Source organism: Protomyctophum bolini (genome assembly GCF_963924005.1).
Source record: "Protomyctophum bolini genome assembly, chromosome: 4".
NCBI classification, from domain to species: Eukaryota; Metazoa; Chordata; class Actinopteri; order Myctophiformes; family Myctophidae; genus Protomyctophum; species Protomyctophum bolini.
Genome location: NC_137865.1, coordinates 38,473,576 through 38,486,822, shown reverse-complemented (window position 1 = coordinate 38,486,822; position 13,247 = coordinate 38,473,576). Strand labels below are relative to the sequence as shown.

Sequence of the window (13,247 nt, the reverse complement as noted above, 5' to 3'; positions counted from 1 at the left end):
ACCTGCAGAACTGTTGAACAATATAAAACCTTTTGCAAAATAGTAAAAAACTAAAATAGGGGCAAAGAAGTCTATGGCCCTAAGTCAGTATGTAGTACATACCAGTATACTGTATAGTGTATACAGTATACACACACATACGTACAGAACGTGAGTGAGTGCAAATAAAAAACGGCAAAGTTATATCAAACCAGTGCAACCTATTAACCCATTATGACCTGTGACCAGATTCTACAAATGTCTTCTAAATCCTATATACAGTTTTCTGAAAAACCTATGTTTCTATATCAGTGGTGCTCAAACTTTTTCAATGATATGTATTTGGCCGTCGACCCCCATCTGAAAATTATTTGTACCAGCAGAGACCCCCCCCCCCCCCCAGACGCAAAGTTTTGAAATGTTTCGCTGTGAAAGAATATGTATTCAAAGATTCACGCCACATTTCACGATTTAAAAATAATAGCAGATCTACAAGCTCGTAGTCCGGCACTCGGTGCCGCGCTATGAGCTTGTATATCTGCTATTTTTCAATAGGTAAAGTTTAAAATAATGGTTAATAATGGCTAATTACACATTATTACTAATACATAGTGCTTTAACTAATTTTCTTGCTAGAATTGTTTCAGTCTGTAGTCCCTTCCCTGCATGCCAAACTTAAGGCCCTTGGGGGGCATGGGGTAAATTTGTATGCGCCACTCTAGACCAGAAATCACACTGGCTGGCTGGAGCAGGCTAAATCGTGTTAGACTAGTTACTAGAGTGAGTATTTTTCTCCCAGCAGATGTATATTGTTATATATAATATGCAGGCAGCATCACAGATGAGTCATGGTTCACACTAGAAAAGGGTTATTTTGGACGCTGCGTGCAACCTCAGTGTGTTTTCGAGTGATGTCTCTGAGGTGTTAGCTGTGAAGATGACTCAGCTGCAGGCGAAGGCGTTAATGACACAGACGTGTGTGTGTTTGTCTTTTACACGGTTCGGTTGAGGCAACACGACGTCATGTTAAAGTGCCGCATGGACCTGCGTGTGGTCATTAGCCGCAGCGGTGGAAAAAGTACACATAAAGTACTCATTTCTTACTTGAGTGAAAGTGTCAATGCTGCAATGTAGAAATACTCAGTTGCAAGTAATAGTCGGGACTCGGGAATTACTGTACTTGAGTGAAAGTACAAAAGTAGTGGCATCAGTGTATAGTGCAAGTACAATATTTGCCTCTACTGAAACTAAATGGTGTTCATAACAGGTTTTTGATATTTAGTCGACTAAGACTAGATTAAGACAATTTCAGATGGCTAAATAGGACTAAAACTAAAATGGTGTGTTATTCAAAAGACTAAAGCCCCATTCACATTGAAGAAGCTGCTTTAAAAAGCAAAAGCAAAACTCTGGAAAACGCAGCTTTTTTTTGAGAAAGTGGGCGTGTACAAGGTACCTGTCACTCAAGCTGCCTGGACTGGCTGTCTGGCTTTGAGACGAGAGACGGGCAGTTTGAGCAGATGCGCATTTGAAAGTCTAAAATGTAAAATAGCGACTGTAGAGGAGAAATAATTATATATTTAGTTACATCATAACCATTCATCGATGAATAAATAATATAATCTTGGTAAACTTGTTTGTAAATAACCGAACGGACCGGATCTCAACAGTGTTGCCAACTTAGCGGATTTGTCGTCATATTTAGCTTCTTTCCAGACCCCCCTAGCGACTGAATTAGTGAAAAGCTTCTGGCGAGAAATCTAGCTTTTTTCCCCTGGTGAATTGGGGACAAATCGTGTTGACAGGCGCCAGATATGCGCCAGAGATAAAATCATTTTTTTTTTTCTCAGCCTCAAATCCGCTAAATTGGCAAAACTAAAAGTGGTCGGCGCGTCTGGTCTGGCTCACAGGTCACAGCAGGCTCAGTGGCTTCCTCGGCTCGGTTATGTGCACACTGCACAGACGTCTACCAGTGCTTCCTCCTTTCTTGCTCTGCCTAGGCGAGTGCGCTCCGGTACGGTATTTCCGAACGCGCCCCTCGAGCTCGACAGAGCAAGAAAGGAGGAAGTACTGGCAGCTCAGTTTAGTCTGCTAGTAAAAATAAAATACACACTCGGATGCATAAAGTATTAACCTTCTAATTCCTGTATGGATCGGAACAAAATAGCGTTCTAAACATTAGTTGAATTGAGGTATGTTTTTTTTATATTACAATGAGTTTAAACGATGTGTTATCAAATGAAGAGATGATACAAACTAAGTGCACATAAATGACAAATGTTTTTCTGGGCTGGCTACATATTTTCGTTGCTAGGGGCTCCTAAAAGTCGCTAGGGACGCAAAAAAGTCGCTAGGGGCGGCGCGCGCTACGCGCGCGCATATCCCACCCCTGGCGACTTTTAGCTACTTTTCGAGGAGCCACTAGCTACTTCCGTCACTGGAGAGTTGGCAACACTGGATCTCAATCCTCCCCGTCTTCAGCGCTCATGTCTCCCCCCCACTCCGCTCTCCTCTCCCCCAGCTGGCCACGAGCGAAACCCTCCGGGCATTTTTTTAAATGGCGGCTCTGTATGTAATGTTAATGTTGATTTAGAAAGAGCATACCGTAGAAATACAATTGTATATATCCAGCACGTCGTAAAAGCAATTAAAACAGCTTATGTTTACGTGCGGTTTCCGGACATTCAGTCCCAAGTCTCCCGTGGAAGTGAGCCCCTATCTCGGCGCTGTCTGTCTGTCACTGACCTCGGTTGGCTATATGTGGCAGTAGGAGACCGCTCCTCCACCACCCCCACGGACCCTCACCGTTTACTGATATAAACTTTATATCAGTTGTATGATATGCATGTGCATAGAGAGATCAATAATTAATAGCCTTTATAATAAAGGCTATTAATTATTGATCTCTCTCGCGCACACACACACACACACACACACACACACACACACACACACGCGCGGTGCATACGACGCGCTGGGGACTCTGGACTTTAGTTCTTTGTCTATAGACTATATATATATATATATGCTCATTTATAAACCGTGTGTGTGTTTAGTCCACGGTCAGAGACAGCTACGGGGTTCAGTTGTTCACCTCGGTGGGAACCGGGAGGGGGTAATTACTGCAGGGGCACTGAGAGAGAACTGGCTCGCAAGTGAGCCCCGTGTCGGCTCCTCCACGGTGCTCAATATCTCTCACACACACACACACACACACACACACACGCACACACACACACACACACACACACACACACACACACACACGTGTTCTATCTATCTATAAATATAGGCTATCTACTATCTTTCAACTTTTGGTATGAGGTTCATCGATAGGCCTACATGAACGCAATAGACCAATTTAAATGATTCCCTCAAATAAATCTTATATGCGATTGGTTTATCGATTCAGAACGCAGCAAACCAATCACAAAACATGGGCAACATATTGCATAAATAGAGGGGGTACATACAACTGATATAAGGTATGATCAAGGCCCCACTCCTGTAGTACATTACTAGCGCCACTGTACCACGGTGATAGTGCCTCGGGTGACCTGCGGCCAGACCCCGTCGTCGAGGAGAAACCTCGAGCGAAAGTGGACCGACTTCTGGACCCTGTGGCCCGGCCCGCGGAGGACCCCCTAAATTGAGACTGGGTGTCGAGGAGCGTACACCAGTGGTCAACTCCCTGTGCTCAGGGCGAGGTCCCGCGACAAGGGCAATTAATTTTAGTGCGAGGAAACGTCCAGCAAAACACACGAGGACCGGCACAGAAACGCGCTGAGAGCGGGCTGCTCCTCCACTCTTCTCGGGGAAGGTTTTGGGGAAAACTCCGACACAACTATATTGTTTAGTTGTTTGTCTATCTATCTATATCTGCTAATTTATCAACCGTGTGTGTGTGCACTGTTTAGTCCACAAACAGTCCACAAGCGACGGATAGCGTTCTGGAGAGTTCAGTTCAGTAGTCCATCCATAGCTTCGATGAGAACCGGAGGGGGGGGTGAATGCACGATCACTTGTCCCCAGAAACGTGACACTCGCGACGGAACACGGAACACAACCTGTTTTCACCGCTTCGACAACTTGTTTCTCATATAAACTTTCTCATATAAACTAATTTCTATCACTAAATATGCTATGGTCTTGCCAAATATCCATTCATATTTCATATACAGCCCATATTTAAAAAGTTTATTTTTTAATGCGGACAATTGGCTCGGACAGCTTTTCCAAAGCTTTTTGGTTTCGTAAAATGAGCTCAACTCCGCCTCCTCAAACCACGCTGTGCTCTGATTGGCTACACGCAGGTTTTTAAAGCTCCAGCTTTTAAAAGCTGCTTTAAAGTTAAGGTTCGGTGAGAAAAAAAAAACGCAAAAACAAAAAAAAGCTATTCTTCCAGCTTTTAAACGCAGAAGCTGTTCTGCATAGAGATAACATGGGACCACGAAGCAGAAGCTAGCTTCTGCTTCTTCAGTGTGAACGGAGCTTAAGACTAAAGGGCCTTGCAAACGGGGAGCGATAAAATGCGCCTATACTGTAGTTAATTTTCAATGAGACCTGCGTTTTTGCTCGGAGGAGTCGCGGTGCGACAACGCAAGCGTATTTATGTGAACGCGGTCCCGTGAATTTGTTGCGCACGTACTCGTTACGTGCACACGCCCGCGACTCACCAGACCTGGATTCTGTTTAGCTTTTTTTTTACGCTTGCGTTGTTGTGCCCCTCTTCAACAGACCTGGAGGAGACCTGTGTTGATCCAGGCAACAACGCCTGCGTTCCTCACGTCACGTTTGCAAGGCCCTAAAGATGTAAAAATTAAGATATGCTATTTTCTTTTTTCTTTTTCTTTTCTATTAGTTGTATGACAAATTATAAACGGCCAAAATAGGAACAGAAAAATGGCCTATCTTATACATATTTAACCACTGGCTTACATGGCTCTTATGATTATGTGTGGAGATGAGAAGCTTGTCTTTCATGTTGAGCCTAGTTTGCCAGTAATTTAAACACATTTGCATAGTGTGTGTAATAATAAAAATAATGACCCAGTGGGTTTGAATATGACACACACGTCCCACTCCACCCAAGGGTGCATAAAGTAGTACTTTTGTGCACGTGCGCACACGTGTGTGGTTACATACACATTGTGTTTTTTCTGTGTTTCTTTGTTACTGTATGCTTGTGTGTGTGTGTGTGTGTGTGTGTGTGTGTGTGTGTGTGTGTGTGTGTGCGCACACTGTATACAGCGGTGGAAAGTAACTGAGTACATTTACTCAACTTATACTTAAGTAAAGAAATGTTAGTACTTTTTTCCCACCACTGTGTGTGTGTGTGTGTGTGTGTGTGTGTGTGTGTGTGTGTGTGTGTGTGTGTGTGTGTGTGTGTGTGTGTGTGTGTGTGTGTGTGTGTGTGTGTGTGTGTGTGTGTGTGTGTGTGTGCGTGTGCACGTGGGTTCGTGCGGATGTGTGGGTGCGTGTGTGCGTGCATGGATGCGTGCGTGCCTACCTTCTGTACTGTAGCAGGTTCAGAGGCGTTCAGGGTGTTGTCTGTTTAGTCTGGACAAAGAGGAAGCTGCTGTCTGGACTGGGCTGCTAGTCTTTGTTTGTTTGTTTGTTTATTTTCACTTACAAAAATATTTCGGAAATGATACACAAGGTCAATAAAAATGTGAAGGAGAAAGCCTCCCCCTCCAGGGGCTTGCAAGTGCCTTCTCCAGGCATGTTTATACATTCATAGTTGTTTTGGTTTGTTTAAAGAAAAAACAATCATATTGAACATGCAGATCTTAAACATTAGAATACAGATAAAATACAGGGACCGTGAGAGGACGGAAATGTACTGTATAACAAGAAATAAAGCACAATAGACAGAAGTCAGACAATAAAACCGCATTGAGTACACCAGGCTAATTTAGCAGACCGTATGGGAATTACTTGGTGGTTAGGAGAAGTGATTTTAGAACCTTCTTGAATTGATGAAAAGACAATTGCCATAGATGTAAAGGTAGGGAGTTCCATCTTTTAGACCCTCTGAAGCCCTAGTCCTATCACTGCATCTAATCAGAGCTGTGGGGAATCAATTCTTCATCAAGTCTGTTGTGTGTTTGTCTCGGAGCAGACAGGAAGTAGCCGTCTGCTGTTCTATGTCCCAGTAGTCTCGTGTAGCCAGACAACTGTTCCACAATCTTCGAATGCTATATACTAGAGTCTGGAACTACACCTCCTGAATGCTATATAGAGTCTGGAACTACACCTCCTGAATGCTATATAGAGTCTGGAACTACACCTCCTGAATGCTATATATAGAATCTGGAACTACACCTCCTGAATGCTATATAGAGTCTGGAACTACACCTCCTGAATGCTATATATAGAATCTGGAACTACACCTCCTGAATGCTATATAGAGTCTGGAACTACACCTCCTGAATGCTATATACTATAGAGTTTGGAACTACACCTCCTGAATGCTATACTAGAGTCTGGAACTACGTCTAAAGGATTTAGAACAGCAGTTGTAAATTTGACATTAGTTAGTATCAGTACTTGCACGCTCTGCTTGCTCACAAGTAGGCCATGTATGACCTACTTGTTTTCAAGGCGCAAGTTGAACTACTAGAACACTCATTCTCAACCTATGGGTGAAAGCCCACTGTTGGGCCATGAGGATAATGCAAGTGTGTGGAAAAACACCAATTTTAATGTAACTTAAAACTCCTCTCCTCTCCTCTCCTCTCCTCTCCTCTCCTCTCCTCTCCTCAGACGGTCAGTAAATATAACTCTCAGTATCATAAGCTCTTCCAGACGGTTCCCAAGGAGGAGATCCTCATGAAAGGTGAGCCGATGTACATCCTGTGTATTTATAGTTGTTGTTATTATTATTAATCTCAAGTGTATTTTTTTGTTCTTAGGCTGCTTTGTTGTTGTTCATCTCCGGTGTGTGTTTTGTTGCCGATATGCAGTGTATTCGTGTGCTCTACTGAGAGACATCCTTCTCCAGGGCAGACTGTACATCTCCAGGAACTGGTTGTGTTTCTACGCCAACCTGTTTGGAAAAGACATCAAGGTACGCTATGACGGCCCGGACAGTTAGTTCAACCGTTTGGGCTCCTTAGGCTGCTGAGCAGCGGGTTCGACTCCGTATCCCGACGGCCTTTGCCTCGTGTCTTCCCCCCCATCTCTCTCCCCATTTCCTGTCAGTCTACTTTCAACCTATCAATAAAGGAAGCAAAAGCCACAAAAGAAAAGGTACACTATGACACACACCTCTAAACTCTACTGCCTTTCTAGTCTCACGTTGACACACTGTTGTCTCTCGCAATTTCCAAATGCTTCCGTCATACAGTCTGGAGCACATAAGCTCTGATCATGAGGCGCAAGCGATAAGGCGCATGTGATGCCTCCTCCCCACTTCCGTTTCGTCTTTACAGTCGCGCAAATTTATTCAAATATAAATCAAAGTCATCTAAGCATATTGGGGTGGCTGGCTGGTTGGGTGGCTGGCTGGGTTGCTGGCTGGCTGGGTGGCTGGGTTGTTGGGTGGCTGGGTGGCTGGCTGGCTGGGTTGCTGGCTGGCTGGCTGGCTGGCTGGGTTGTTGGGTGGCTGGGTTGCTGGCTGGCTGGGTGGCTGGCTGGCTGGCTGGCTGGGTTGTTGGGTGGCTGGCTGGCTGGGTTGCTGGCTGGCTGGGTGGCTGGCTGGGTAGCTGGCTGGCTGGGTGGCTGGCTGGCTGGCTGGGTGGGTGGCTGGCTGGGTGGCTGGCTGGGTGGCTGGGTGGCTGGCTGGGTTGCTGGGTGGCTGGGTGTCTGGCTGGGTGGCGTTCCTGGGTGGCTGGCTGGGTGGCTGGGTGGCTGGCTGGGTGGCTGGGTGGGTTGCTGGGTGGCTGGCTGGCTGGCTGGGTGGCTGGGTGGGTTGCTGGGTGGCTGGCTGTCGAAGGTCAAGGTTTGTCTAGACCAAATGAAAGCCTGGGTATCGAGGCTATATTGTCTGGTTAGGACAGTTTCATGTTTTCATGTTTGACAATACTCTCTCTCTGTCACACGGTGTGCAGCTTGGAAACAGGATACATGTGCATTGTGCAAAATATACTGTATTCAGGGTGGATCCACAGTACATAATGTAAACATAGAGCAGTACAATGCATGTCACAAATAGGACAATATACTGTACATAATCAGAATCTATGTACTGGAAATGCATGTGTGCATTACATTGTCTACAGCCTTACTGTACACTGCTGAGTATTTTGTAGTCCCAGTAGTTTAGAAAAGATCTGTAGGCATTTAGTGCAGGATCAGAGTGAAGGGCATGAACCTTGTTAACGAACGTGTGTGTGTGTGTGTGTGTGTGTGTGTGTGTGTGTGTGTGTGTGTGTGTGTGTGTGTGTGTGTGTGTGTGTGTGTGTGTGTGTGTGTGTGTGTGTGTGTGTGTGTGTGTGTGTGTGTGTGTGTGTGTGTGTGTGTGTGTGTGCGTGTGTGTCACTAGGCGGTCATCCCTGTAGTGTCCGTACGTCTGGTGAAGAAACACAAGACAGCTGGTCTGGTTCCTAACGGACTGGCTATCACTACTGACTCTGGACAGAAGGTACTTACTACATACATAGAGTACTGCATATAATATAATAGTGCATAGTGCATGATGGGCTATAACTAGGTACTCACAGTACACACTATACATACAGAGTACTCCATAGTGCCCAATGGGATGATTATCCCATGTTGGGTGGGAACCCCTTTTGGTGTTTTAACTAAGCATTATGTTGTACTTTAGCTATTGAAAATAGCAGATCTACAAGTAGGTCTGTAGGTCTGCTATTTTTGAAAAATCATGAAAATGTGGCACAGAATCTTTGAATATATATTCTTTCAGAAGACTTTTTATTTTTATTTCGACGTCAGGCCTAAATTGATTATATAACGTATTCCTACTAGAGCTCTTCACGGGTCCCTAACCCGAAATGGATCTGTGAAGTTTTATCTGATTCCGACCCGTTCCTAAAACAATATAAGAAAACCAAACCCGGGTGGACCCGTGACAATTCGGTCCGTTTCCGACCCGTTCCGAGATTTCTTTCAAATGGCGTCACAGAGCCCGAGTGGATCCATGACAAGTAAAGGTCCAGAGTTCCGTGGGAAATACAGCCGATTCCGACCCGGCTCTGAGTGATTAGGATAAAACACAGATCTCGGGTCCTCTCGGGTATTTTTGGAATGGGGGGGGGGCTGTTAAGAGCTCTACTATACAGTACAGTACATACTGTACTAGTCTACCATTCACAGAGTACTGCCTAATTAACTGACTGACTATAATCTCCATACATTATATAGCATCTCCTCATGCTGTGTGTGTGTGTGTGTGTGTGTGTGTGTGTGTGTGTGTGTGTGTGTGTGTGTGTGTGTTACAGTATGTGTTTGTGTCCCTGCTGTCCAGAGACAACGTCTATGACGTCCTCAGAAGAATCTGTACCCACCTCCAGGTAAAAAGGAACCCTATAGGGTTGTCAGGGTTTTTTAATACCCACGAGTCACTCGTCTCAGCCCGCCCCACATCACTGCATCAATTTTCACAACCCGCCCTGCCCCGCAACCCGCTGACATTAAATACTCGTCAAATAATGTCTTTAGTTTGAATACAGCTTTTATTCGTCAACAAAGGTGCTTCTGAACTGTCTTAATAGGAGATATCACGCTGCACGCATGGTCTCGGGTGTTCCGATCACCTATATGCCTTGCAGTACTCTGTGCAAGGCACTTTTGGTGTATCACTTTGTTTACATGAATTTGTCACACACGTGTGTGACATGGCAGAGATCGAGAGAAGACAGAGAGGTTTCCTTGAGGGGAGAAAAGAGAGACTCACACAAGTGCGTCGCGGACATACAGTACAATTATACAACAACATGGACTGGGGGCACAGACAGACGCTGAAAGAAAACCAGAGAAAAACACAAATAAAAAATGTTCAAGTCGTCCCAGAGCGGTGTGTCCACGCGCGCACACACACACACACACACACACACACACACACACATTATTTAACCCGCCCCATCCCGCCTTGCAAATAAAGTGAAAATATCTTGACTCGGTTCAGCCCGCCCCGGGGGTTACAGGTCGGCCCACGCAACACTAACGGGAACTGTGCCGGTCGGATGGTTAATGTGTGATGCTTTGTGACGTGCGCACTGATGCATATGATGTACCTAGTCTTAAATACCGCACTAGCTCTGGTCCATACATGTAGCTCTGATGCCTTCATTAGAGCTCTGCTACTCTTCTCTTCTTGCGCTCGCATGAAATTCAGACCAGCCTCTCGTCTGTAGCAAAAATATAAAGAATGTTTTTGCTACTCACCATTACAACGGCGGCTTGTGTTATTAGAAAGCCTACTTTCCTTAGTGGACGCACTAAGAATAAAATGCACTTTTTGGCAAGAAAGGAAAGTAGGCTTTCTAATAATACAAGCCGCCTTTGTAATGGTGAGTAGCAAAAACATTCTTTACATTTTCGCTACAGACGAGAGGCTGGTCTGAATTTCATCTCAGCGCAAGAATAGAAGAGTAACATAGCTCTAATGAAGGCATCAGAGATAATACCGCACTGAGCGCATTTATGTCACACTCTCTCTCTCTTTCTGTAATCCTCGACGTCTGATTGATCAATTATTCGTGCCAGTTCAGTCACATAAGTCACAAATAGATTGAGAACATTAAAACTCATCTACTGCCAAAAACGAGTTAAAAAAGTTTCTAGGTTTTTATCACCACTGTATGGAATAGTTTTGTTTATGTTTACTAATTTATGGACATTTTTCAACATGGAAACAATTGAAGATTATGAAAAAGAGAAAAAAATGATTCCTCCCCTCTCTTCTCCTCTAACCCTCTCCTCCCCTCCTCTCTCCTCCTCTCTCCTCTCCCCTCTCCTCTCCTCCCCTCTGCTCTCCTCCCCTCCCGTCTCCTCTTCTCTTCTCTTCCTCTCCTCTCCTCTTCTCTCCAGGTGAATGGGAAGAAGAGTTTAAGTCTGAAGCAGTTCCTGGAGGAACCCAGCTCACTGTCCATGGTAACTCATTATACTCTATACATACTGTTTATATGTAATGGTAGACTGGGTTGGATGGAGTTGCTTTGCAGGCTGTTGATCCAGTCTAGATCTAGACTCTAGAGTGGATAGGGAAAAGATGCACACTCTGTACTTTTGGCATCTGGACGATTAACCATTTATTGCAAAGCTATTGTATTTAGTTTGGCGATGTGGCTCTGCTCATGTGATATCACAGATTACCTGTGCACCAAGACACATAAGCCAACAACCCCAGAGCAGAGCATCAGATTACTTGAACAACATAACTTTCAATTCAATGAAGTATACTTGTATATTAATTAACTATTAGCGAATGAATGGGGGGATCCAGAGAGAGATAATTAGAAGTAACCTCCTGCCTTCTGTGTCTGAAATGAACTATCGCTGCGCTGGATTAGTGTGACACCTTTGAGGACAAAAGATGCCATTACTGGTGGCGAGAGAAAGAAAAAGTAAAGTAATAAGTAACACCTTCTTTTGGCAGTAACCTTTATTTTATGTAAAGTAATATTACTAAAGAAATGCCAGCCAAAAACAAAGACAAAGTTTGTCTTGTCCACACGGGGATGCATATTTTTTTGAAGATTTGTTTTTATGGGCCAAAAATGTGTTTGCACACACATAAAATGCTCAGTTTAAAAATAATAAACGGCTACGTGTGCACTCTCTCACTTTCTCCCTCTCTCTCCAGGATGAGTTTGCGGTGTCAGGTGACTTTGCTGCGGTGACAGGTGACTTTGCTCCGGTGTTGAAGTGGCGCAGGAAGCCGTCCATTCCCGTGGTGTCCTCCTCCCTGCCAGACCTGCTGGGGGACTCCACGGCCGGCCTCGGCGCTGTGGTGGACACACCCTTCATTGGCCAGACGCCGCTCATCACCGGTAGGCCACAGCACCTGTCAGTCATCCCACAGCACATCACCGGTAGGCCACAGCACCTGTCAGTTATCTGTCCATCCATCTGTCCCATCCATCTGACCACTTGGGGGGCGGTGGTGGCTCAGGGGTAGAGTGGCCGGATAGCAACCACAAGGTTTCCACAGTTAAAACCTGGGCTCCCCCAGAGTTAGTGTCGAAGTGTCCTTGAGCAAGACTCTGAACCCATAATTGCTCCTGATGTTCTGGTTGGTGCATTGCATGGTTTCCGCCGCCATCGTTGTATGAATGTGTGTGTGAATGGGTGAATGTAAAGCGCCTTGGATAAAGGCGCTGTATAAATGCACCATTTACCATTTGGGTGGCCCACGTGCGTTTGTTTTAGTGTTCATTCAGTGTTCCGTCTTGGATCAGTGGAACCAACAGCAGTAGTGTCACAATGAAAACTAACTTTTCAAGGTTTTAAAGACAAAATATTTCTTTATTATATTATATTATATTTTCTCTTAAATGTCATATTATCATTAAAGTTGGTCGGGTGAGGCAGTTGTAAAACGCCTGCCCACAACCGCGGAAGTTGTGGAATCAAGATTTAAATTTTCCCATACTTTTTTGCCAGAAAGTAGTTTTTTGCCACTCAGTAGGCATTCCCGCATAACTTCCGGGTATGATGATGATGTCACGCGCATACCCTCTATTCAATGTTGTTGGCAAACGTTGATCAAAATAACAATTCTTCTACATTCTCTAATTGTGTACACTTTAAATTAACTAAGTAATGCAGATGTTTAACGATAATGTAACTCTTGATAATAAATTCACTAATATTAGTACTTCTCAAATTGCAAACCTAAGGGAGTTCAGCCAGTCAATGATAGGTTATAGAAAGCAATTCAACATTAACTCTTCGTTAAGTCCTTTTGGACATTCAGTGTGTGTTTGACTTGTGGATTCAATAAGCTCTCTCTCCTCTTTTTAAATAACTCACCAATTCAGTACCCTGAAATCTCAACCTATACAGACCTCATGCCATGTGGCATTACAATGCCTAGCTACTGGGGATTTGTACACAGGGATACTTTAAAACATATACTAACTATTTATTTTTTGCAAGTAATTTCCCCCCTCACTTTTATCTTTCTGCCTGTCTGGGGGTGCATGAATGACGTGGCATTTTTGGCCTCACTGGATAAAGTGTGCCAGTGACGTTTTAACTATCTGCTTAATATTTAGAGAGATTGGTAGACAATACAATAGATCGCCCCCTGGAGGTAGAGGAGAATTTGGGTGTAAAGAGGCTCATGCTATCCAACACTT

General features: G+C 44.5%; 1 protein-coding gene across 4 annotated transcripts in view; it reads left to right on the top strand.

The window, feature by feature from the left end:
* The window catches only part of LOC308314002 (GRAM domain-containing protein 2A-like), a 48,237-nt gene that overhangs the window by 27,445 nt on the left and 7,545 nt on the right, over positions 1–13,247 (top strand). For 3 of the 4 annotated variants that reach the window (XM_080761363.1, XM_080761362.1, XM_080761361.1), the window contains exons 4-9: positions 6,745–6,817; positions 6,945–7,048; positions 8,465–8,563; positions 9,384–9,455; positions 10,975–11,037; positions 11,750–11,936. In XM_080761363.1, coding sequence (XP_080617489.1) covers positions 6,745–6,817; positions 6,945–7,048; positions 8,465–8,563; positions 9,384–9,455; positions 10,975–11,037; positions 11,750–11,936 — 598 coding nt within the window. Of the gene's footprint in view, positions 1–6,744; positions 6,818–6,944; positions 7,049–8,464; positions 8,564–9,383; positions 9,456–10,974; positions 11,038–11,749; positions 11,979–13,247 lie in introns of all 4 variants that reach the window. The other variant, XM_080761360.1, reaches the window with a different exon arrangement.